A 26,913-nucleotide genomic window follows, 5' to 3' on the forward strand; every position below is an offset into this window, starting at 1 on the left:
GCATGTTACAGAAATCTTTCAGTGTTTCCTCTCAGCCCGAGAAGTAGCTCGTAGCCGAGACCGAGATAGAATGAGCAGTGGGGCAGGGCCTGGGGTCCGAGCTGATGACCCTCCTCCACAGCCTCAGCAAGAGCGACGGGTCAGCACAGACCTTCCCGAGGGGCAGGACGTGTACACTGCTGCCTGCAACTCTGTGATCCACCGTTGTGCACTCCTAATACTAGGAGTGAGTCCTGTGATTGATGAGCTTCAGAAGCGAAGGGAAGAAGGGCAGTTGCAGCAGCCGTCTGTGAGTGCCTCTGAAGGCACTGGACTCATGACCAGGTGGGCCTGACTAGGAACTGAAAATGCGCTTCTCTTCTCTGTGGTACTTCTCTTCTCTGTGATACTTCTCTTCTCTGTGGTACTTCTCTTCTCTGTGATACTTCTCTTCTCTGTGGTACTTCTCTTCTCTGTGATACTTCTCTTCTCTGTGGTACTTCTCTTCTCTGTGGTACTTCTCTTCTCTGTGGTACTTCTCTTCTCTGTGGTACTTCTCTTCTCTGTGATACTTCTCTTCTCTGTGATACTTCTCTTCTCTGTGGTACTTCTCTGTGGTACTCCTTACAGTGAGTTTCTGTTCAGCAGCGTCAAAGACAGAAGAAGAAATACAAGTCGACTAGGATGAATTGACAATGAACAGTAGTGCAGGCTCAACCTGGAATGTGAATTTCTGGTTCCATGAGGAGGAAGTTTTCCATGCATATAAACAGTCACAGATAACAAACATCCAAAGTTACTCATATCTTTCTGTAATGTAACAGTATAAGAATATTTGATGTAATTCCAAAGCGTTTTATTTTACTTATTACCTGAGCCAAGCTTTCTATGGGCAGACATAATGATTTCACTGTGCTTTATCTTTGTGTTGCTAGTTCCATTCAGTTTTATGTTCACTAACAGTCCCCAATCAAAACCTTTTCTTTGTGTATGTGAGACAGGAGTGAAAGTCTCACTGCTGAGAACCGCCTAGTTCATGCAAGTCCAAGTTACAGACTGATCAAATCAAGGAGTGAATCTGATTTGTCTCAGCCTGAATCAGATGAAGAGGGTTATGCACTGGTAGGTATATCTAAAGAAGGACTCTTTGCTTTCAAGCTATATATATATATATATATATATATATATGTTTACATATATAAAAAAGCTTTTGGGTAGATTTGTTTATACTTGTTTTAGGTATATACAAACTTGAAAGATTTATAATAGAAATAATATAGCTATATTATACTTGTCAGTGGTTTTGATGTTTAGTCCTGATTTATTCTTGAGGTCCTGATTCATAGATTTGACTCTTGCCTAGACTACTGGATGAGTTAGTCTGCCCCAATCTTAGATTGTACAATAGTGGTTTCTTCTTTCTCATAACCTTTTTCTCTTGTACTCTGTTTTATTAGGTAGTAACCTATTATTCTTATATGTCTAGTAGTGTCACTAGGTGGTTAAGTGAATGAAATATAAGATTTTTTCAAATAAACAAAGGTACCTAGTTCAATGATAAATCTTTGTTTGAGCCTTCTTTTGTAACATGTATTTTATAATGAATTATTATCTACTCTGTCTTAGTGAACCAAAAATACTGAACCCTATTTGATTGACATTCATTGAATCATTTGAATTCCGACTGTCAGTCTTATCAACATTTTGTGGTATACTCTTAATGCTATTACCTAACATCTTCAGAACTATTATTAGCATATAGCAAATACTTTACAAAAGGATAATCTACATGAATGAATGAATGAATGAATGAATACAGAAAAAAGACTAGACAAAAAGATAAAGCCCCAAGTAAGATTTATGCATTACTAAGAATTTTCTAAGTAGACTGGAGCCACCACACAGAAAAATGTCTTATACAATTCAGAGTGTCTAAAAGATAAAGAAAACTCAGTTAAAGAGAAATAGCTATTTCTAGGTTTGAGGGGGGATTAATTTCTTTTTATGCAAAGGTACATGTGACGAAGACATCTCACAACACAGTCTTTAGGAGATTAGTTGGATGGTTTTGTTCAGTCAGCATAAAACGGCCTGAGACTTAGCACTTTCGGTTGCTGTGTCTGTGTAGACAGATAAGACCACATATATTTACCTACACACGGGCACATTTGTATATTTTATATGTGCAAATAGGTGAAGGCTTTCTACAGTATTTATCAAACGATCCTCTTCCATAGTCTTATTTGTCACATACCTTTTGTTTGTGTGAAACACTGTCAAAGTACAATAGAAATGGTCATCATGTTAAATACATGAACTTAAGTTAACTTAGTATGGTCTATGTACAATGGGTAGTTCATATGGACAGTTAAGAGTAGACAGTTTATACCCTCCACCTGGAACAGAGAGAATAAACTTCTCTTTTTCCAGGAAAGCATTTACTCTATTGAGCTATCTGCAGTCTCAGCAGTTGGGCTTTCTCTATTTTAGCAGCTTTAATAAAAACTTTTAACAGATTTAATAAAAAGTATTTTGGAATGTCAGTAGAGTCTTAGAACTGTGCAACCTTCTTTGTTAGAATATTTGTCAGATAATCTCTAAATTCCAAGTCAAGGCTAGTGCAAAGTTTGAAAAGAAGAAAATAAAGACAGAAAAAGAAGTAATTTTTGGAACTAGGACATTATTATAGTGGTTTTAGGTATTTAAAATATTATAGTCATGCTCTAACTGGAAGATTAATATAAAGACAAGAGAAAATTAGCAGCAGCAAATACAACCAACTGCTCTTTCATTGTGGTAATTAGTGCATGTTTTTGCTTGAGTTAGGATCTGTGAGGTTGTGTGCGTGTGCACTTTTATAGTTGTTTTCAGTGTGTGTGTTTTGTTGGCCTGACTTTATTGCTGAAAAAATAGGACATTACTATAACTACATGGGTTATTTTAATGCTTTTTTAAGTGTTAATAAAAAATCTCTTAACACCTAAAAAATTTTTTTAACTTGTTTATAGAGTGGCCGACGAAATGTTGACTTGGATTTGGTATCATCTCATAGGAAGAGAGGTAAAATAAGCTTAAATTAAGTAGCTGTTTTACTGTCTGATACATTTGAATCTAATCGTCACTGGAATATTGTTGCCAAAAGCAATTGAGAGTATTTTATTAGAAAAATTAAAAGGAAGGTAATTTTCTCTAAAATGCACATATATTTAAAATCTAGGAATGCATATGAGTTAATGATTAGTTCTGTTTTTTTTTTATGTGTTTTATTTAAAAGGCACCTTTAAATATAGAATTCCAGAAATGTTGCCTGCCCTTTTTGAAAGTTTATGTGTGTAGTTTTCCACTCTCTGGCTCACTAATGAAGTTGCCTAATACACACATACCTACACCTTCAAGTAAAAGTTTCTACATTGCCTTCCCTGTTTGTTCTTTTACTATATAGCATGCAGTTTTATAGGATTACCTGGAGTCTTTTCTTAGTAGCTCTGTCTTAATGGGTATCAATTAACACTTGACAAAGGGGAAAAGAGCAGTGACTTTAGATAATAGAAATCCAAGGGTAACTGAAAACACTTAAATATTAATAGTCTCTTATTAACTAATACTTTGATTTAAAACCATGTGTATAATAGTTTTTTAAAAATATAAAATGTTAAGAATTGTCACTAGTGGCTGTTTTCTAAAAGTTTGTGAAGAAAATTTGTTTCTGTGATATCAAACTTCTATTCTTCAACATGAAACCCTTTCTCAGTGTTTTTAAGCTTCTCCCCATATGTAAAAAGAACCAAAGTCAAACAAAACCCTACAAAGTAGAGAAGATTAGGAATGTGGGAAAGAATCATCATAGGCTATTTGATTTTAAAAAATTATATATATAATTTTTCTAATATATATACTTTCTAAGTATATACTTAAAATAAATACACCCCCCCCACACACACACACACTTAGAAGAAGAAACATTTCTACTTCTGTAGAATAAAATTTACTGCAATATTGGGACTATTAAAGCCTAGAACTGATACTTTCTTTATTGAAAGATCCTGAAATTATTATGTATCGAAGGTTCTGGGTTTCTTAAAAACAAAACAAAAATAAAACCAAGTTATTTATGATATAAAAGAAAATTTATTATTATAAAAGTATTTGTTATAATATTCTAAGTTTATATTTATGATTTATGTTTATTATAAAATTGTTATAAGATAAAATTATTAAAATATTAATGTAATGTACAGTATACATTCTATTTAAAATACTTCGGAAATTGAAAATTCAATCAATTTTTTGGAACATAACTTACTTTTCTAGCTGGTTTAGGTAAGGTGAATATTGTTAGATGTTCCATGTTGAATCTGAGCATGATGGTACTTGCCTGTTGTCCTGGGACTCAGGAGTGGTAGTAAGAGTGCTAGAGCATTGCAGGATTATTGATTCCAGGGAATGAACAGCTGTAGACTTACTGAGGAGCAGAAGGGAGCTAACCTATACTTTGAGACCTTGCTAATGAAATATTCTATTATAGCTGTGTTTGTTAGTGGTGGTCCATTGGCTGTAGTTATTACTTTTTCTTTTAGAACTTTTATATTGCTCTTGAAGTATACATTTGATATTTAATCCCTAATTATGCCAGTGTGAAAGAAGTATCTTTTAAATAAAGGAAAGGAGTTTATCTTTGAATGGTATGGAGTAGCTCATACTTTAATTGTGAAACAATGTATTAAAATTATAACCTAGAATTGTTGCCTATTGACAGTTTTTCAAAGCTTTTATCCTAAAGCTATGTGTAATTCACCTATAACATTAGCTCTAAATAGATATAAATTATTCAAGTCATTAATCTTAACTTGATGTATGGACAAACAATCTTCCTTAAAAATCTCAAGATAGTACTAGCACCTCACTATTTTCTTGTTGGAATTTATCTTTTTTGTTGTTGTTTTTAAATCAGAAAAGCATATAAAGAAGACCCTTATGGAATTTTTTAAATAGCTACTCATTTGGGAAATTATAATATGGAGGCAAAGTGATTATTTGAAATTTTATCAAATCACTTAATGTGGTACCAATTTATCATGTCAATTTTTCTGTTTTAATGTTCCCAGGGAGTAAGTTTACCCTTTATTTTATTCCTAGGGATGACAATAAAGTAACTAGAAAGTTAAAGAGTTACTATTTTAGGAATGTAATCCAAAAAAGTTACTTTTTTGTCTCAGAATCCTAGACTTTAATAATAATAAAAATACATACTTTATAGATTTTACTCACTATAATAGAAACCTTTCTTCAAAAACACTGAAAGTACAGTGTAGGAGGGTCTGGAGAGATCACTCCGTGGTTTAGGCATATACCGCTCTTGGAGAAGACTACCGTTTGGTTCCTGTCATCCTATCAGGTTGCTCACAACCTCTAACTCAAGGTCCACAGGATCGCATGCCCTCATAGGTCACTGGTTTCAGGAGTGAAGCTGTGTAGACAGACTCTGTTTCAAAACAGACAACAACAACAACAGAAAAATCACTGGTATTCATGTGCACAGATTCCCCCCAACCCCATAAACACTTTGAAATAAATCTTTAATTAAAAAATTTAAAAACATTGATACATGTTCTAAATTTTTACAAATCTTAAATATTTAATGATTAGCCTTGGACCACACACTAGAGGAAGTGTGTATTTTGTTTTGCTTTTAAATGGTAGCTTAGTATTTTTTATTCTTATTCACTTGTCAAACTAAATCAGATTCCATAAGCTTTAAAATGCATATCTTGTCTAGGACAGTTAAGTATGAGAACTGTTTTCACCAAACTGTTGTGCAACTGTGACCTGTACTTTGGAGAACAAATAAATATCTAGCCAAAGAGGATTCTTTTACATGCATATTTACTCATTTCAAGTAGTTGAGGAGGAAATACAAGATTTTTTTTCTTAAATAGCTTTTCTATTTGTTGGTCTTAGTGATCCTCACTTTCTGAAAGTCAGTTAAGAGGAACAAGAGAAACAATAGCTTTAATTATACTTTGTTTATTAAAATTGGATGTGTGAATAAATGATAATTAATGATCAGTGTATATTCAATTTTTTTTTTTCTGGTTCTTTTTTTTGGAGCTGGGGACCGAACCCAGGGCCTTGCGCTTCCTAGGCAAGCGCTCTACCACTGAGCTAAATCCCCAACCCCTTCAATTTTTTTTTTTTTTTAAATCTTGAAAGGTTTATCACCTGTACTTCACTCATTATTTGACAATAGGGACATTAAAATTTATGCTAATTAAACATGATTGTTCTTTTGAAAACCCTTAATTCTGGCTAATATTTCACTGTCATCTAAGCAAATGTGGAAAGTGCAAAGCAATGGGAGCATATAACCTTTTGCCAGATCACCGTGTTCATCTTCAGAGATGTTAATGTTAAATTCTATGCTAGAAGTTTCTATTGTAACAGCTGTATGGTGGGGACTGGAGGGGTGGTGGTGGTGCAGAAAAGGGTCAATTGACTCCAAGAGTTACAGACAACATAGCAAGACCAAACAAAAAAATTCTAGAATTAAAAACAACCTGTACATTTTATTAAAAAGAAATAGATGAAGCAAGTTCCTTAGGGACAAAGTGAAATTTATATTCAGAAGTTTATAAACTGCTCATCGTTACTAAGCATTATTTATAAGTACTTCACAGATATGAACTCATTTATTCATAAGTTTATCAAATTCTCAACAAAGCAAAAACTGTTGATATTTTGGTATTTGACACATACTTAAAAGATTTGCTGTGATTGTGCAGATTGAACTAATTATTTACAGAAAGATAATACCTTTTCCCAGTGCTTGCTGCTTCCTTTGTAAGATGAGCTGTTATGGTGAAAGGGGTAGACTCTCAACAACTTAAGAAGCAGTCGCAGAGGCCTCACTAGGCAAACCTTCTGGTTAAGTGTAGCTGAGTCCCATCCCTCAGGCCTTTGTCAGTGTTGTTAGCATTTTATTGCTGAAGTAATGCTGGATACATTTATCTATGTGTGTTTCATGGTGTAGCAAATTAGGAGAAATGCTATTTTATCTGTGCATTTCAAGTTGCATAAAGAATGTAAATGTTATCTTCTGTATCAAATTTCTCCCTTTGTCTCTGATTCTCATGTGGTAGGGTATTTACTCCTTTTTGGCCAGTTGAGCCCCAGAAAAAAGAAGAGCTTCAAGCAAGTACATGATGGCATGTTTAACTTTTTCCCTTTAGCTTGCCTACATATTTTATGGTTTATAAAGTATGTATTGCAGCTCAGCCATGTTCATTTTGAAGATTCCATTTAAGAGCCAAGTTTGTAAGGACAAGTAAACAGTCTCAAAGTCACCTCTGAGTTAATAAGTAGTCAGCATTGACCTTCATCTCAGCTGAGGTGTAGAAGCCTTCCCCTTTTAGCTTGCTTACTTATTTTGAGATTAAACAACACAGAACAATCTAAAGTTAATAGTTTTTGTCTTAAGTAAAATTCTGTGTCTCATTTCCCTATCTTTAAGTTTTTGGCCTCCATTGTTTTGTTGTGTTGTGTTTGAGAGTACTCTTACCATGTGGCTAGCCTGGGATACATGTAGACCAGGCAGACCATGAACTGACAGAGATCTTCTTTTCTCTGCTTCCTGATTGCTGGGATTAAAGGTGTGCATCATGCCTTTTCTTTTTTCCTGATTTTATGTTTTATTCATAAGGAGTTTATTTGAATCATGTACCCAATAATTTTATCCTTTAAGGTTTTTCAAATCACATCTAGTAGGCTAGGTCTGACCTCTCACTATTTTGGTAAATTGAAATAAAGCTGTGCTCATTTGTTTATCTGTTTCTTATTACAATAGCAGCATTGAACAATTGTGGCTGAGACCTTATGGACCATTGGACTGTTTACTATGTGACATATGACAGAAAAGTTTGCTGACTCCTGCTTTCAGAAGGGATTCAGTTTGGGCATGTCCAATAATTCCATGGAATATTTCTCTGTATATAAAGGCGGTTCACTATGGGTAGATTAGTGACTGAGCCTTTATATAAGTAACCAAGCAATTGGAATTTCCATGGATTTGTGAGCTTTGAGTTATTAAATCACAGGAATCTATGAACCTATTTCACTTAGAATTAAGGAACCAACCAATGTTGCTACTTGGGAAATTCATCTGTCTTAGTTGAGGAAACTGACATAGATAGTCCTTCAGGTTTCTTTCATTTCTGTGGTTCTAACATTGGACAGTGGATATTAGGGACTTATTCTGAAAAGTAGCTTGTATGTGTTAAAAGAACAAACTGCTGTATTCTGAAATGTTGTATTAACTAAAATAAGCTTAGTGCAGTGGTTAAGTCATGTACAGCCCTTCAACTTGGACAGCTTAAGAAAATGAGAAATGGGTGTCTTTGTTTAAATTTTTTCCTTATTTAAAAAATATTTTAATATAATATATACCCATAGATACTACTTTTTTTCTATATTATATGAAAGCTATACATACAAGTTGGAATTTTTTCATATCTTTCGTCTCCATAAAGCTGAAAACTAAAGATTGTTCTCTTCTGTATTAGAGATGGAGTTCAGAATTTTATGTGCATACTAGGCAAGCTTTCTAATGTGGAACTTTATCTCCAGTCCTGGAGCTTCTATTAAAAAGAATTCTTGTGGCTTTGGAAATGACTCAGTGGATAATGTACTTATGAAGATCTGTGGTCAGGTCCTGAGAACCCACATAAAGCTGAAGTATCTGTATGCTTATATTCCCAGCACTTTATGGCAAGAAGGAAGGGAAGATGGGAATAGCTCGAAGCTTATGTGCCAGCTAGTCTGGTATACACAGCAGCAAAAACCAAGATGCTCTATCTCAAACAAAGTTGAAGGCAAGGGATAGACATTCAAGATGGTCCTAGCCTGCACTCATTCCTCCATATACACCACATATCCATTACTATCCCCCCAACACAGCCAGCCAGCCAGACACATACACACACACACACACACACACACACACACACACACACACACCACTACCCTCAGAAGCTTTTGAGAAGAGAATATTTCATTAAAATATAAAAGGTACTTAAATCATATATTCTTTGGTATATGAATTATTTTTTCCATGTTAATAAGGATTTTTACCATGATAAGGATAAGGATTAGGATTAGTTTATAATATTAGTTCCATATTAAGAATTTCCATGTCTGATTTTAAAGCCCTGAGATTTAACTGGCACCAGTGTAGTAGTAAAAAAAGGAAGACTATATGCTCAATATTGTAGTAGAGTTTCTTCCTCTGCATCCACTAGTATATAAGTAGTAATCTTTCCAAACTTTTCTGTCCGATATAACTTAACAAGTACAGTTCTTTTCATAAGTATTTTTGTTGAATACCTTAAAATTAATTCCTCATACAAAAGTTGGTATGTTTTTGTAATAGGATATCATATAGCAACCAAAGAAATGAATCCTGGCTACACATAGTAATTTTGATTTATGTTGGCAGTATTATATTATATAAAAAGAATATGTCTAAAGTGATTATATAAATAATACTTTCTTTAGAATGTAAAAAAAAAATAGCTAAAACTGGGGCTGTGTGGTTGAATCAGAGTTCTTGCTATGCAAGTGTAAGGACTGGAGTTTAGAACTCCAGAACTACCTGAAGACCAGCTGGGCTTAGTAGCTCACCTATAACCCCATCACAAGGGAGGCAGAGATAGGGGAATCCTCAGAGCAAGCTAGATAGCTACCTAGCCAAAACAGTGAGTGGTAGGCTCATTGCAAGACCCTTCAGCAACATGTTAATAGAGAATAATCCAGGAAGACACCCTACGTCAAGCTTTATTCAGGTGCATAAACATTTATGAGCATCTAGAAACAAACAGGTATTTATATCCCCACAAAAATGCACAATACATGCCTATGCAAAATAATAGCCACAGTTAAACATTATCTGTCTTTAGAGTAAGTGTAAGACAAAATTCAATAGCAGTAAAAGGAAGAGAATAATAAGCCTAAGCTTCAGATTAGTAAAAATTTAGGTAGAAAACAAATTGATACAAGTTTTTGTCAGTTTTATATTTATATTCAATAATAATATAAATATATAAATACAAAAGCAGGCCAAACATAGAACAATGATGAGAGGGTTTATTATGAACCAAAAGTATAATAAAGCAAACTTAAGGATGTTTAAAGACAAAGTATATGAATTGGATATGGATATGTCTTATTTAAAGCTAAACTTGGCATGTAACTTAGAAAGCTATTTTAGTATTCTAACATGGTAACATTTGGTGTTTGAAGGTTTAACCTAAAAAATACTCATCAGCAAGCAAATAATCTTAGCTATTACAGCTGCTAGTACAAACTGCAGATAACACCATTACTATTTTACAATAGACACTACTTGTTTGCAAAACTTTCCTTCCTTTATGTAGGAGCTTAACAACCTGAGGTAAATATGCACATGATAAGTAGTGAGAGAGTTCCTTATGTTAGTGAAACCCAAAAGTGGTATTTATGTTTCCTTTTTGTAAGTCTGCTTGCCCTTGTATATTCATTTTTGCTAATGTTTCATTGAAGATGTATAGACATTTTGTGCAGTTGTGGCTTCCCTTTGCAGTGATAATGTTAAGTCAGGTGAAATTCCTTTTTGATTGAGTTTTACCAATAGTGCCAATTTGTTGTTGCTTGTGAGCAATGATGTGTTGTGATACTTGAGAGAATTTTTGATTAAGCGTTTAGAGAGCAGCTTCTGCCTTTTTTTTTTTTTTTTCTTGTGGCAGTGTGTTGCTAAAGCACTTACATGGACACTGATACATCAACAAGGCTTACTCTTTAGTTTCTTACATTGCTTTTAACCTTTGTTTATTTTTGTTCATTTGTTTTGTTTTGTTTTTTTTACTGAAGCATTTTGCCCAGATTCACTTAATGCATGCATGTGTTCAAACATGAATACCCATTTCTCACCAGTTGGCTTAGCCTCCATGAAGTCTGAGAATGTGTTCTCTTCTCTGCTTGATTGCTGTTGATGTACAATTTTTTTTACCCCTATTTTCATGTAGGTCCTATGCATAGTCAATTAGAATCTCTGAGTGACTCTTGGACTCGCCTGAAACATACCAGAGATTGGTTCTACAATTCTTCTTACTCCTTTGAGTCTGATTTTGACCTTACCAAGTCTTTGGGAGTTCACACATTGATTGAAAATGTTGTAAGTTTTGTGAGTGGAGATGTAGGGAATGCTCCAGGTTTCAAGGAGCCTGAAGAAAGTATGTCTACAAGTCCCCAGGCCTCCATCATTGCAATGGAGCAGCAACAGCTAAGGGCAGAGGTAAGCTGTGGGTATTTACTCTTCATAAGCAACTCTGGAGACCAAAAGTGACCACTGAATGTATAATTCTATAAAAAGCTTTGCCCTTCTCTTTGATACCCCCTCTCTATGTCTCTGTCTCTCTGTGTGTGTGTGTGTGTGTGTGTGTGTGTGTGTCAGAGAGAGAGAGAGAGAGAGAGAGAGAGAGAGAGAGAGAGAGAGAGAGAGAGAGACAATGATGCTATACAATGCGTGTAGATGTGTGGAGTCTAGAGGTTAAATTGGGTGTCCTTTACAGTACATCTGCCACAGAGTTCTGAGGACAACTTGTAGGAGTCAGTTCCCACCTTCTACCAAATGGGTTTTAGTGACTGAACTCTGGCTTTCAGTCTCAGCAGCAAATACCTTTAACTACTGAACCATCTTGTTGGTCCAACTTTGCTGTTGGTTTTTGTTTTTGTTTTTGTTTTTGTTTTTTTGAGGCAAGATACCTTCTGAGTTGGGGTTCTGGGTAGACTCAGTACCTCACTTCCACCCTAGCACTGGGGTTACAGATATGCTGCTAGGTGTAGCTTTTATATGGGTACTGGGAATCCAAACTCAGGTCTTTGTGCTTATGCTATAAGTATTTTGCTTGCTGGGCTGTCTCTTTAGCCCCTACTTGAGCTTCTAACATTCTTTTCTTTATTTCTTTGGGTTTATGTTTGGTTGGTTGGTTTTGTTTTTTAGAGATGGGGGTCTTCTTTGTGTAGCCCTGGCTGTCCTGGAACTCACTCTGTAGACTCTGAGCCTTAAACTCAGAGATTTACCTGCCTCTGCCTCCCCGAGTGCTGGAACTGAAGGTGTGCACCCACCTTGACATCCTTTTCTTAATGAAAGCAGCACAGCCGTATTTGAACCAGATAAAAATACGTTTTAAAGTTTTTGTCTCTTAGAACAAAATAACATTCCTCCCTCTGCTAGAAGCAAGGTTGAAATTGGTTTCCCTCATAACCTCCATTCTGTACCGTTTATCTCTGCATTAGAAGGACGCCACAGGGATTGCAGTGAGTTTGAGGTTAGTCTAGGGTATATAATCAATGCCAGGACAGCTAGAGCTGCATAGGAGAAAAACCCTATCACAAAAGCAAGGAAAAGAGAAAAAGGCAGGAACTACTTGTGATTAAATACCCATAATAATGATTGCTGCAGTAAAGACCCAGTGATGAAGAGATGTCCATGAGAAATGTAGGGTACCCAGGAGGTTTGCATAGTCACAGAATAAGCCCCTAATATTAGTGACTGTTTTAACCTGTCCACAGATCCTTTGATATTCCTTCCTCTAGTAGAAATCTTTCACCCTTGTTAGTGGGTTGAACAAGTAACTTGCTTTTAATAGGATATGAGAAGGAGAAAAACAGAATGATGTTAGAAATCTGGCAGATAGAACTTTAAGCAATCATGATGAATATTACTATTAATAAGTCATGTGGAGATGATGTATTCTTGACATACAACAATACTGAACTCTGGAGCCGTCATCTCCAAATCTCTAGCTCTACTCTACGATTTATGAGAAGGGGATGGAGGAGCAAATTCAAATTTAGGAACTTCCTATAAGTTACTTCCTTGTAAGGAACAAAGACTACTTCCAACATGTCATGGTCATGAAAAATGAAGACTATGTGCTATTACAGACTAATGCAGTCCTATCTCAGGGCTTCTTGAGCAATTTCCATTCATGATACCTTTTAGCCTGGAAAACTTTTATTCAATCCTCAGTTATATAGCTATATAAAAATAGATATACAAATCATTTACTGAGAAATGCTAAAGAGATTTCTTTTAGAACAGTTTTTTTTTTGTATCACTTGTTAAAGAAGGAAGAAAATATGTATACTAGTGAGATGGGTCTGTGTGTATGTGAGCCCAGTCGTGCATATGTAGAGACCAGAGAAAGATGTCAGGTGTTGTTGTCTGTTGCTCTCTGCTTTATTGCCCATTGAGCTGCCTAGGCTAGCTGGACAGTGAGCTCTTCGGATTCACCTGTTCCTGACTTCCCAATGTTAGGGTTACAGATTCACACAGCAAGGCCTGCTTTTTACATGAGTGCTGGGGATTAAAGCTCATCCCATCATGCTTGCAGAGCAAACACTCTTGCCCCCCAGACCATTTTCCTAATCCTGAGGTTGATTTTTTTAGTCTAAATTTTGCTCATCTTTATTGTAGTAATAATTACTGTGGGAATCGAATCTAAATTGAGATCTAATCTGTTGTTTTTTCTCTCCATTTTCACTCCTCCCTATTTTCTCTTGAGAAAGAGTCTCCCTATATAGCTCAGGCTGGCCTGATCTAATTTGGAGCTAGAGAGATGAGAGATGACTTAGTGATTAAGGGTGTATACTGTAGAGGACCCATGTTCTGTTGCCAGTGCCCTCCTTAGGTGGTTCCTATAACTCCAATTCAAGGAATCAGATGCCCTCTTGTGGACTGTATGGGTACCTGCGTGTACAAGGTCCACATACATACACTCAGGCATACACACATATATGTAAAGCAAAGTAAGTCTTAAAACTCAGTTAAACATGGAATCTTGACTGAGTAGTTGGTATTGCTGCATGTAGAGCATCCTCTACGTGTTTTTCAGAGCTAATGATCAGTGCTGCGATTTTGTGATCATGGTCATTACTGTTGAGATCACTGCTTCACATAAAAATGATTTACAACTTTCTGTAAATCTAAACTTTTAAAGTAGAAATTCATTTTTTTTTTTGCTCGTGGGGTGCTGTCCAGGGGCTCTCTGCAGCGGCAGCAACCAGGAAGACCTGTGCCGCCCCTTCCGGGAGCTTCAGTGCACCAGGGTTCCAGATGGTCTTTGGCTTTTTCCTCTGGCGTCCGAGATCAGTGTGCAGGGAGCAGTCTCTTCTGGTTTCCCAGGCCTGTCTGCCTCTCTGAAGGTTTAGCTCTCCCTCCCACGGGATTTGGGTGCAGAGAACTGTTTATCCGGTCTGTTTCCTTCAGGGTCCGGCGGTGTCTCCGGCAGGGTTCCTGCCGCTCCTGGGCCCTCCCCCACGGGAGCCCAGAGGCCTTATACAGTTTCCTCTTGGGCCAGGGATGTGGGCAGGGGTGAGCAGTGTTGGTGGTCTCTTCCGCTCTGCAGCCTCAGGAGTGCCCACCTGACCAGGCGGTTGGGTCTCTCTCTCACCGGGTCTGGGAGCAGAGAGCTGCTGCGGGCCGGGATCCGCGGGTGTGGGACTTCCGGTAAACACAGAACGTGCCCGGTTCTAGAGAAATTCTGCTTCCGTGTCCCAAGCTCACCAGGCAGCTTTCTTGCAGCAGAAAATTTGGTCTTACCTGTGGTCCCGAGGCTCAAGTTCGCTCGTGGGGTGCTGCCCAGGGGCTCTCTGCAGCGGCAGCTCATTTTTTTTTTTTTTTTTTTTTTATTTTTCAAAGAAGGGTAGGCTGAGCCACTGTAGTGATGGGTAGTCCAATAGTGGGTAAAGAAGATAGAGGCAGTAACACAAGTGAGCCTTGGACAGACCATGGAGAAGTATTTCTGGTTCTGGAGCTAAAAAATATTTATTCTACGTAATCTTACTACTTGTACTTATAAAGCTATGTAGATTTGAACTCTTCACATGAATCTTGAATGCTTCATAGTAGCTCTTTGAGTAGGTTAGATGCAGAACTATTAGTCTCATTCACATTTGAGGAAACTGGGACTCATAAGTTCATTAACTTTCCTAAGAATGCCCAACATGCAGAAGAGTGTGACCTTGACATCTAATCTCCAAACTTTACATTTTTATTGGTTATTTTATTTATTTATATTTCAAATGTTGTCCCCCTTCCCAGTCACCTCCCATTTACCTCTAAGAGGGTGCTCCCCCACCCACATACCCACTCCTGCCTCACCCTTCTCGCATCCCCCTATGCTGGGGCATCAAGCTTCCATAGGACCAAGGACCTCCCCTCCCACTGATGTCAGATAAGGCAGTCAATCCTCTGCTACCTATGTAGCTGGAGCCATGGACCCATCCTTTATACTATTTGATTGGTGGTTTAGTCCCTGGGAGCTCTAGGGGCTCTAGTTAGTTGATATTGTTGTTCTTCCTATGGGGTTGTGATCCCCTTCAGCTCCTTCAGTCCTTCCCTAACTCTTCCATTAGGGTCCCAGGCTCAGGCTAATGGTTGGCTGTGAGTAACTGCATCTGTATAAGTCAGGTGCTGGCAGAGCCTCTCAGAGGTCCTGTCAGCAAGCACTTCTTGGCATCAGCCATAGTGTCTGGATTTGGTGCCTGCAGATGGGATGATTTCCAAGGTGGGGTAGTCTCTGGATGGCTTTTCCTTCAGTCTCTGTTCTATTTTTTGTTCCTGTGTTTCCTTTAGGCAGGAACAATTCTGGGTTAAAATTTTTGAGGTGGGTGGGTGACCCCATCCCTTAACTGAGGGCTGTGCCTATCTACTGCAGGCTAATATCCACTTATCAGTGAGTACATGCCATGCATGTCCTTTTGTGCCTGGGTTACCTCATTCAGAATGGTATTTTCTAGTTCCATCCATTTGCCTGCAAGTTTCATGAAGTCATCGTTTTAAATAGCTGAGTAGTACTCCATTGTGTAGATGTACCACATTTTCTGTCTCTATCCTTCCATTGAGGTACATCTAGGTTGGTCTAGCTTCTGGCTATTATAAATATGGCTGCTATGAACATAGTGGAGCATGTGTCCTTATTACATATTGGAATGTCTTTTGGGTATATGCCCAAGAGTGGTATAGCTGGGTCCTCAGGTAGTGCTGTGTCCAACTTTCTGAGGAAGTGTCCAATTGTTTTCCAAAGTGGTTTTACCAGCTTTCAATCTCACCAGCAATGGAGGAGTGTTCTTCTTTCTCCACATCCTTGCCAGCATCTGCTGTTGCCTGAGTTTTTTTTATCTTAGCCAGTCTGACTGGTGTGAGGTAGACTCTCAGGGTCATTTTGATTTGCATTTCCCTAGTGACTAAGGATGTTGAACATTTCTTTAGGGTGCTATTCAAGATTCCTGAGTTGAGAATTCTTCGTTTAGCTCTGTACCTCATTTTTTTAATAAGGTCATTTGGTTCTCTAGAGTCTAACTTCTTGAGTTCTTTGTGTATTTTGGATATTAGCCCTCTATTGGATGTAGGATTGGTAAAGATCTTTTCCCAATCTGTTGGTTGCCATTTTGTCCTAATGACAGTGTCCTTTGCCTTACAGAAGCTTTGCAATTTTATGTGGTCCCATTTGTCAATTGTTAATCTAAGGGCCTGAGCCAATGGTTCAGGAAATTTTCTCCTGTGCTGATGTGTTCGGAGCTCTTCCCCTCTTTCTCTTCTATTAGTTTGTATCTGGTTTTATGTGGAGGCCCTTGATCCACTTGACTTGAGCTTTGTACAATGAGATAAAAGTGGATCGGTTTGCATTCTTCTACATGCAGACGGCCAGTTAGACCAGCACCATTTGTTGAAAATGCTTTATTTTTTCCACTGGATGGATTTGGCTTCTTTGTCAAAGATAAAGTGACCATAGGTGTATGGGTCTTCAAATCTATTCCATTGATCTACCTGTCTGTCTCTGTATTAATACCATGCTGTTTTTTTTCCACTAATGCTCAGTATTAGAGCTTGAGGTCAGGGATGGTGATTCTCCCAGAAGTTCCTTTATTGTTGAGACTTTTTTTCACTCTCCTCAGTTTTTTGTTATTCCAGATGAATTTGGGAACTTCAGACCAATTTCCCTTAATAAACACTTAATAAAATTCTCGCAAACCAAATCCAAGAACACATCAAAACAATCATTCACCATGATCAAGTAGGCTTCAACCCAGGAATGTAGGAATGATTCAATATATGGAAATCCATCAACGTAATCCACTATATGAACAAATTCAAAGTAAAAAAAACCACATGATCATCTCATTTAGATGCTGAAAATGCCTTTGGCAAAATACAACACCCCTTCATGTTAAAAGTCTTGGAAAGATCAGGAATTCAAGGCCCATACCTAAACATATTAAAAGCAACATAGTGCAAACCAGTAGCCAACATCAAGTTAAATGGAGCGAATCTTGAAACAATCCCACTAGTATCGGGGACAAGAAAGGCTGCTCACTCTCTTCCTACTTATTCAATATAGCCAGAGCAACTAGACAACAAAAGGAGGTCAAAGGGGTATAAATAGGAAAGGAAGAAGTCCAGATGTCACTATTTGTGGATGATATGATAGTATACATAAGTGATGCCCAACAGTCTACCAGAGAGCTCCTGTAGCTCATAAACAACTTCTACAAAGTGACTGGATATTACGTTTACTCAAACAAATTTGTAGCCTTTCTCTACACAAAGGATAAATGGGCTGAGCAAGAAATTAGGGGTACAAGACCCTTCACAATAGGCACAAATAATATAAAATATCTTGATGTGACTCTCTAGCCAAGCAAGAGAAAGATTTGTATGACAAGAACTTCAAGTTTCTGAAGAAATCAAAGACCTTGGAAGATGGAAAGGTCTTCCATGCTCATGGATTGGCAGGATTAACATAGTAAAAATGGCCATCCTACCAAAATCTACAGATTCAATCCAATCACCATCAAAATTCCAACTCAATTTTTCACAGAGATAGAAAGTGAATTCTCAGATTCATCTAGAATAAATACAGTTACTCACCCCCCCCCCCACCCGGAGCTGAGGACCGAACCCAGGACCTTGCGCTTGCTAGGCAAGCGCTCTACCACTGAGCTAAATTCCCAAGCCCTACAGTTACTTCTTTAGGAACTTGGGGTATATTATTTAGCAGTAGAGCACTTTAAATCCTGAGTTCAGCCCTCAGTACCAACCAACCCAAATCTACTCTTCCCAATGTATATGTGGCTTCTTTTATATTAAAATATCCTCAAGGAGGCTTTAGATGCATTTTGTTTTAATAAACAGTAATAATAAAATGCTTCATTCTTAGAAAATGTTAGACTTTCTTTGTTCTTTGTTTCTTTGTTCTAGATAACATATTAGCTGTGGCATACAGAATTCTTTATGTTTTGAGTTTAGTGACAGAGTCTCAAATGTTTTTCCTTCAAGCTTCGTTTGGAGGCACTTCACCAGATCCTCACTCTATTGTCTGGCATGGAGGAAAAGGGTAACATCTTGCTGACAGGAAGCAGGTCAAGTTCAGGCTTCCAGTCATCCACCCTGCTCACGTCTGTGAGACTGCAGTTTCTGGCAGGGTGTTTCGGTTTAGGCACTGTTGGATACACAGGAGCCAAAGGAGAGAGTGGCCGATTGCATCACTATCAAGTAAGTGGTATGAGTGACATTGTATGCAGTTCTTTATCTTTTTACAGAGCTGGGTGGACGGTCTGGAGCTTGGTGATATATATGACTGAGGTTAAAATTCTGAAAGTTTTTAAATTACTTGAAAAGATCTATCATTGTTCAAGTTTGTGAATCATACAGTTGGGATTAGATGAGTGATTGATTGTATCATTGTGCTGATTTTAAAAGTAACTCTGTAATTTAGGATGGGATCAGAGCAGCAAAAAGAAATATTCAGGTTGAAATCCAGGTGGCTGTTCATAAGATTTATCAGCAATTGTCTGCTACTTTGGAGAGAGCCCTTCAAGCAAATAAGCATCACATTGGTGAGTAAATATTTCTGCAAATAAAGATGAAGAGTGTACATTTTGGACTGACGGTATGGTAGAGAATCGTCTTTATTTTATGTTTAATAGTAATAGACCAATATAATACTTGAAAATTGAATATGACTTTTTACTATTTATAGTTTGGAGAAGCTTATTTTAGTAATATTTAGTTTAGAAGAAATCTCAACTGTCTTTCTTTTCTTTTTTTTTAGAAGCCCAGCAACGTCTTCTTTTGGTTACAGTTTTTGCCCTCAGCGTTCATTATCAGCCAGTCGATGTTTCTTTGGCAATTTCCACTGGTCTGCTGAATGTATTGTCACAGTTATGTGGGACAGACACCATGTTAGGTCAGCCCCTGCAGTTGTTGCCAAAGACCGGAGTTTCCCAGCTTAGCACAGCTTTGAAAGTGGCCAGTACAAGATTGCTCCAGATTCTAGCCATCACCACTGGGTAAATATTAGAAAGGTCTTGAGAGAATGAGGTGGGGCCTGTTTTTCTACAGTATTTGTCCTTTTTTATATTCTTATTCTTAATTTTTCCTTTTATTTCACATAGAACTTATGCTGATAAACTGAGCCCCAAAGTAGTTCAGTCCTTGTTGGATCTACTCTGTAGTCAGCTGAAGAATTTATTGTCCCAAACTGGTGTACTATTTATGGCCTCTTTTGGAGAAGGGGAAGAGGGTGAAGAAGAAGACAAAAAAGTTGACTCCAGTGGAGAAGCTGAGAAGAGAGATTTCAGAGGTAGTATGAGCTCTTTTTGTTTTTTCATTATGTGTAGATACTTGTGTCTCCATCGTGTGCATATGGTAAGAATATTGGCTTCTTTCTGTTGTGATATGAAAGGATTCTTGATTGTTTGCAACCTCCTTTCTCTATATATACATATGAGCATCTGACTGAGCCTCCTGTGCTCTACTCATTCTGATGCTGCTTAGGGTTATTCCTGCTCCTTACAAGGTTCAGCCTCTTTGCTGCCTTGACTATAAGGACCTAGATTTTGAGTGACCAGTTTCTCCAGGCCATCTAGGGAAAGACTAAGATGTCCTTTGAGTTATTTAATTCTAACAAACCTCTAACCATAATCCTGACCTGACTGGTTCCTTGAGAGTAGGGCTTTGGGAATTGGGAACTGGATTATAATCAGGAGAACTGAACTAACAGAATTCTTCCTTACCCGTGGCCAATATAATGTTTGGTTACTGTGTACCTTGTTTGTTGTATAGTAAACATGGCTTTTTAGCCGCATTTCCAGTTGCAGTAAAATATCTTGACAAAAGCAACCTAGAGGAGAAAGGTTTTATTTGGCTCACTATTCCAGGTCGAGTCCATGAGATCCAAGAAGTCACAGCAACAAGAACTTCAAGAACAGAGAGCACTGGCTTCCACTTTTGTCAGGGTCTTATCACAGCCCTAAGAAATACAACTAAGGCAGTTGTTTCCAGTAGAATTTCTGTATGAAGCAGTAGAACTACTGCCTGTGTCTTCTATGTAATTATGAGGATGATGGTCTAAAATTGGTCATTATTTCAAAAGGATTGTGAGTTACCATGTGTCATTCTCACAATGCCCTTTAAAAGTCCCTTCTGGTTAGATGGACAGATGGAAAAGACTAAGCTACTTCATTTTCTTTGCCCCAGTTCTGTCATTTATAAAATCAGAGCCAACTTTGTGAAGATTGTTTTGAGGACTAAATAACTTGATACATGTAAGCCCAGAACATTATCTGGCACATAATTTAGTGAAAATTTGGTGATTGTTAATATTTAATATTTTCATAATTAACTGGTATTTAGACCATTATTAATATTTCTGACTTATGTGGGGGAAATAGAATATACTGAACAGATGCAAAATGATAAAGCATTGTCTTTGTTGTTATTGACATAGGGTCATGGTAGAGGCAAACGTGTGAGCAGATATGGTACAGTACAAGAGACTCAGAAGAATTATCTGAATGTCAGAATGTAGGAGTATGGTACTGATTAAGAACTAGCGTTTTAGTTTCCTAGCCTAAGCTAGTGGTATGATTTTTTTCCTCCCTTAGTTGTGTATGGAATTATCTTTACTCAGAGAGCTTAGGCAGACTCACGAAATGGTTAATAAAAGCAAAGTGTCTCTGTCTCTTCCTTTTCTGAGATCCACTGGGGTATAAAAAGCTATTAAAGTACCAGGTTCTTGCCAGTCTGTGCTTCTACACATACAGAGAACAGTGTTTCTGGAATTCTATAATACTGTTTTAGAAGTATTTTTTTAAAGAAAAAAAATCACATAAAAAAAACAACTAATTATTAACTCTTATGCATTCCAAGATTTATGGACATTTGGGGGAAAATTATCTTCCTTTTAATTTTCCTAATAAAATACTCTAAATTGTTTTTGTCAATGATATTCCAGTGACAATTAGATTTAAGTGTATCAGACAGAAAAACAGCTACTTAATATAAGTTGGTTTTATCTCTCTTCCTATGAGACTATGCCAAATCAAAGTCAACATTTCATTGGCTATTCTATATAACAAGTTATAAAGTTACTTTTTAGCCTACAAAGCCCCAAGATAATTGTATCCTTAGCTGGATGTGCTGGCCCATACCTAGAATTCCCACCAGAGAGGTTAGGTCAGAGAAAAACATGAATTACAGGCCAACAGTACCCTATTTAAGAAAACAACAAAAGTTGGGATCCTTCAATATTTACTAAAAAAAGGCACAGTTTTTCCATGACTAGGTCTTAGCATGTATGACAACAGATCAAGCACATGTCTGTTCCCTTCTAGTTGTCCTAGGGAGAGGTCCCAGTTTGGAAAATGACTAGGAAGGAGACTAAAATCATCAATGGCTAGTCATTCAGAATCAGGCTGTTTACATATAAAGAACCTCTGATCCTTCTAAAATACATAATTAAAAAGAAGGTGTAATCTTTATTTCAAAGGATTGTATCAACCTGCTTTATATTAGGGGTCTCCAGGCCCAAAGTGTCCTTGAATTTATGATCATCCTTCACTCTTTTTCTCCTGAATGCCAGGAGTACAGATATGCACCTCCATATGGCTCTAATTTATTCTAGAACTACTTGATGTAGATATTATGCAAGGGAGAAAAGAAGGCTTCCTAGAAGAGGAACTGTAATCCACTTTATAAACAAACTGAAAGATAAAAACCACACGATCATTTCATTAGATGCTGAGAAAGCATTTGACAAAATTCAACACCCCTTCATGACAAAAGTTCTGGAAAGATCAGGAATTCAAGGCCCATATCTAAACACAGTAAAAGCAATATACAGCAAACCAGTAGCTAACAGCAAACTAAATGGAGAGAAACTTGAAGCAATCCCACTAAAATCAGGGACTAGACAAGACTGCCCACTCTCTCCCTTCTTATTCAATATAGTACTTGAAGTCCTAGCCAGAGCAATCAGACAACAAAAGGAGGTCAAGGGGATACAAATTGGAAGGGAAGAAATAAAAATATCACTATTTGTAGATGATATGATAGTGTAGTTAAGGGACCCCAAAAGTTCCACCAGAGAACTATTTAACCTGATAAACAACTTCAGCAAAGTGTCGGGGTATAAAATGAACTCAAACAAATCAGTAGCCTTCCTCTTCTCAAAGGATAAACAGGCTGAGAAAGAAATTAAGAAGATGACACCCTTCACAATAGTCCCAAATAATATAAAATATTTTGGTGTGACTTTAACCGAGCAAGTGAAAGATCTGTATGACAAGAACTACAATTCTCTGAAGAAAGAAATTGAGGAAGATCTCAGAAGATGGAAGGATCTTCCATGCTCATGGATTGACAGGATTAATATAGTAAAGATGGCCATTTTGCCAAAAGCAATCTACAGATTCAATGTAATCCCCATCAAAATTCCTACTCAATTCTTTATAGAGATAGAAAGAGCAATTTGCAAATTCATTTGGAATAACAAAAAACCCAGGATAGCGAAAACTATACTCAACAATAAAAGAACTTCTGGGGAATCACCATCCCTGACTTCAAGCAGTATTACAGAGCAATAGTCATAAAAACTGTATGGTATTGGTACAGAGACAGGCAGATAGATCAGTGGAACAGAATTGAAGACCCAGAAATGAACCCACACACCTATAGTCACTTCTTTTTTTTTTTTTTTTTTTTTTTTGGTTCTTTTTTTCGGAGCTGGGGACCGAACCCAGGGCCTTGTGCTTCCTAGGCAAGCGCTCTACCACTGAGCTAAATCCCCAACCCACTATGGTCACTTTTTGATATTTGACAAAGGAGCTAAAACCATCCAATGGAAGAAAGATAGCATTTTCAGCAAATGGTGCTGGTTCAACTGGAGGTCAGCATGTAGAAGAATGCAGATCGATCCATTCTTATCACCATGTACAAAGCTTAAGTCCTAGTGGATCAAGGACCACCACATCAAACCAGATACACTCAAACTAATAGAAGAAAAAGTGAGGAAAAGTCTTGAACACATGGGCACTGGCGAAAATTTCCTGAACAAAACACCAATGGCTCATGCTCTCAGATCAAGAATCGATAAATGGGACCTCATAAAACTGCAAAGCTTTTGTAAAGTAAAAGACACTGTCATCAGGACAAAACGGCAACCAACAGATTGGGAAAAGATCTTTACCAATCCTACAACTGATATCCAAGATATACAAAGAACTCAAGAAGTTAGACTCCAGACAGCCAAATAACCCTATTAAGAAATGGGGTACAGAGCTAAACAAAGCATTCATTCACAGCTGAGGAATATCGAATGGCTGAGAAGCACCTAAAGAAATGTTCAACATCTTTAGTCATCAGGGAAATGCAAATTAAAACAACCCTGAGATTTCACCTCACACCAGTGAGAATGGCTAAGATCAAAAACTCAGGTGACAGCAGATGCTGGCGAGGATGTGGAGAAAGAGGAACACTCCTCCATTGTTGGTGGGATTGCAGACTGGTACAACCATTCTGGAAATCAGTCTGGAGGTTCCTCAGAAAATTGGATTCTTGAAAAAATGTACAGGGACAAGTTGGAGTGAGAGACAGAGATATATAGGAGAGGCTGATAATTCTGTATGTTCTTCAGATTAATATTATAAAAAAAGCTTTGTATTAAATAAGGAGACAAGGTACTGTTTGGAGGAGATGTAAAGTAGTTCTTATTTCCTCTCTAGTTCTCCCCAGCAGTTTAGTTCTGTCATAGTCTTGTTCACACATCACAGCAGACAGAAATCTGCTCTGCTGGATGCAGCTTCCTGTGAGGCTTGATTACTGGCCGTCTATTGTCAGTGTAGCATATCCCTTTCCAGAGGACTCTTCCCTTTCACAGAGTTTTCACTGTATTCCTTAGTGGAGATTCCAGAATCTCTCTGTAAGTAGCACTGTAGATACTTGTCTCCAGATTATTGTAGATGCTCATATGTTCTTCCTCAGGACTGGCATTCTGTTCTATCTAGTTGCCTCACTAGCATGCTTCTAGTTCTCCTCTCCTTGGGACTGTCCTGGGAGAAGTAAATGTGAAAGGGATTTATAGCAAAGGATGTGTGTTTGTGTTTTTTCTATCTAGCATGCTTATGCTTCTCATCCATACATATAAAGATGTTTCATTCCAGGTTCATTTAAATTTTGACTTGTTCCCATTTTCTGGTTTTCAAAAGTTGGTAACCTATTGAAAACCTAGATTGGGAATTAGATTTGTACTTAATGTAATGAAAGTGTGAGCTGGGTAAGATAAACCTTAGCCTGATGCCTTCCAATTAAAATGTAAACTTATCTCTTCACTTTTCAGCTGCTCTTAGGAAACAACATGCAGCTGAACTCCATCTAGGGGATTTTTTAGTTTTTCTTCGCAGAGTTGTGTCTTCAAAAGCAATTCAATCAAAGATGGCTTCCCCCAAATGGACAGAAGTGCTTCTAAATATAGCATCTCAGAAGTGTTCTTCAGGTATGTCTGCTGCTTTTGTTTAGAGTATTTTTGTGTATTGCATGCATTTATTAAGGTAATTTTAAGAACACTGGATGCTTGATCTTGATTTCAAGAATTTTTCTTCTTTGATTTTTGATTATATATTTATTTGGTGCCAATTTTAAAATGCCAGTTTTTGAGATAGCAATTGGTAAAGAAGTAATAATGCCAAGTTGTGCTGGAGAAATTATGATTTCATCTAGAGAATTTTGCCCTGTTCGTTCAGATTTATATACATGTACTAAAAGTTAGAAAAGATGTGCATAGTATATAATTTACTGAGCCTGACCTCACATTTTAGATTGTCGTCAAGTCAGATCTGAATTTGTATGTTTCCTCTAGCATGACATGATTCCAGCTGCCTTGATTGTGACTTGTATCTGTGTGGTGGCTATGGCAGCTCTGCATAATAATCTCAATCCTTTTTCCAGCCTAAAAGTCTGGTATTCTTCTAAAGGTTACTGATAGTATTTTGCTACACATAGTTTTGATTAAAAATGTAGATAACAAAAACTAAAATGTGACCATTTAAGTATACAATTCAGTGCATTAAGCATAGTCATAGTGTTGTATCCTTTCCATCCATTTCCAGAATGTTTTCATTATCCCTATCTAATGTGTTTAAAACTTGTAGAATTATAACATAGTATTCCATGTTAGGGTTATTATATGTTAATGTTATTAATATACTCTATCAATGTTTATTAACTAGTATAACTTACAGCTTTCTTTAATGACATGAACTTTATATCATGTTTTTAAAGCATAAAAGACATTTATTTTCACCTAATCTATAAGGTATGTCTATAAGAAGAATACATACTTACACACTACCTTTTCTAACATAAGAAAAATACAAACTGCTTCCTGCACATTGTAAAGGGTACTATCACACACACACACACACACACACACACACACACACACATACAGACACAGACACACAAACATACAGACACAGACGGACACACACACACAAAGACACACACAGATACACACAGACACACACAGGCACACACACACACACTTAAAAAACCCAGACACCTACCAAGCTGTAAAATGGCAGGTGAACTAGAGCAAGGGAATGAAAACATATGCTTGGGCTTTAGAGTCTCACAGACATTTTAAAAATTTGACTTCTACTGATGTATGGAGTTTTGGTCAAATTATTAAATTATTTGAGCCTCTCTTGGCTCATTAAACTCAGTTATAATTCAGACTCTGAATTTAGGATTGATATATATGAAATGTATACTGTACTTTTGACTCAGTGTTGTAGTGCATTGAATCTGTCCATGAAGTGTGTATATATATATATATATATATATATATATATATATATATATATATATTAATAGGCATAGACTGGGTCCAGACTGTGACAATAGGTTTAAAATACAGATCTGTTTCTTTTATAAACTGCTTTGTAATCTTAGAAGAATTTTATCTGAAGTTAATCTTAACTCTGGATGCCTGTCACATTGATACCAGAAAGACATATCTGCTGTGTCCCCAGGCATTCCTCTGGTTGGTAACTTAAGAACGAGGCTCCTTGCTCTTCATGTCCTTGAGGCTGTGCTACCTGCTTGTGAATCTGGTGTAGAGGATGACCAAATGGCCCAGGTTTGTAGTTTTTAAGTTGCTGGAAAATACTTTTTACATCTGTAGTATGATTCACCCAAAAGTGACAGTTACTAAAGTCTCGAGTTGTAATTGTGTCTGTTTTCAATAGCATAGTCTCTACTTCTCAGGTTGTTTTCTTTATCCTTCATTTTTAAGGAAGGGGAAGAAAATAAGTTGTTAGGTGTAAGAAGTAGAGGAGTAGAGTATACATTAAAGTCAAAAGGAGAGTCTACAGTTTCTTAGATTGGGCCTTTAGAGAGAGAAATGTGTGAGACAGTAAAACTGAAAAATGTCTGTATCTAGAAAGGAGATAGAAAACCAAGTCATTTTGTAATGAGCTGACGATTTTTTACAAGTATTTCACATAAAACTACCAGACATAGCTTTTGTATATTAGTACAATCAATCTTCTTGTCCCATTGAA

General features: G+C 37.1%; 1 protein-coding gene across 17 annotated transcripts in view; it reads left to right on the plus strand.

The window, feature by feature from the left end:
• The window catches only part of Herc1 (HECT and RLD domain containing E3 ubiquitin protein ligase family member 1), a 168,981-nt gene that overhangs the window by 68,295 nt on the left and 73,773 nt on the right, over positions 1 to 26,913 (plus strand). For all 17 annotated transcript variants that reach the window (XM_087562124.1, XM_087562106.1, NM_001420916.1 and 14 more), the window contains 10 exons: positions 12 to 324; positions 981 to 1,101; positions 2,988 to 3,039; positions 11,031 to 11,299; positions 18,350 to 18,565; positions 18,789 to 18,909; positions 19,125 to 19,362; positions 19,468 to 19,655; positions 24,690 to 24,845; positions 26,383 to 26,489. In XM_087562124.1, the coding sequence (XP_087418250.1) occupies positions 12 to 324; positions 981 to 1,101; positions 2,988 to 3,039; positions 11,031 to 11,299; positions 18,350 to 18,565; positions 18,789 to 18,909; positions 19,125 to 19,362; positions 19,468 to 19,655; positions 24,690 to 24,845; positions 26,383 to 26,489 (1,781 nt within the window). The remainder of the gene's footprint in view (positions 1 to 11; positions 325 to 980; positions 1,102 to 2,987; positions 3,040 to 11,030; positions 11,300 to 18,349; positions 18,566 to 18,788; positions 18,910 to 19,124; positions 19,363 to 19,467; positions 19,656 to 24,689; positions 24,846 to 26,382; positions 26,490 to 26,913) is intronic.

The sequence above is a fragment of the Rattus norvegicus genome, chromosome 8 (genome assembly GCF_021556685.1).
Source record: "Rattus norvegicus strain SHRSP/BbbUtx chromosome 8, alternate assembly SHRSP_T2T, whole genome shotgun sequence".
NCBI lineage: Eukaryota > Metazoa > Chordata > Mammalia > Rodentia > Muridae > Rattus > Rattus norvegicus.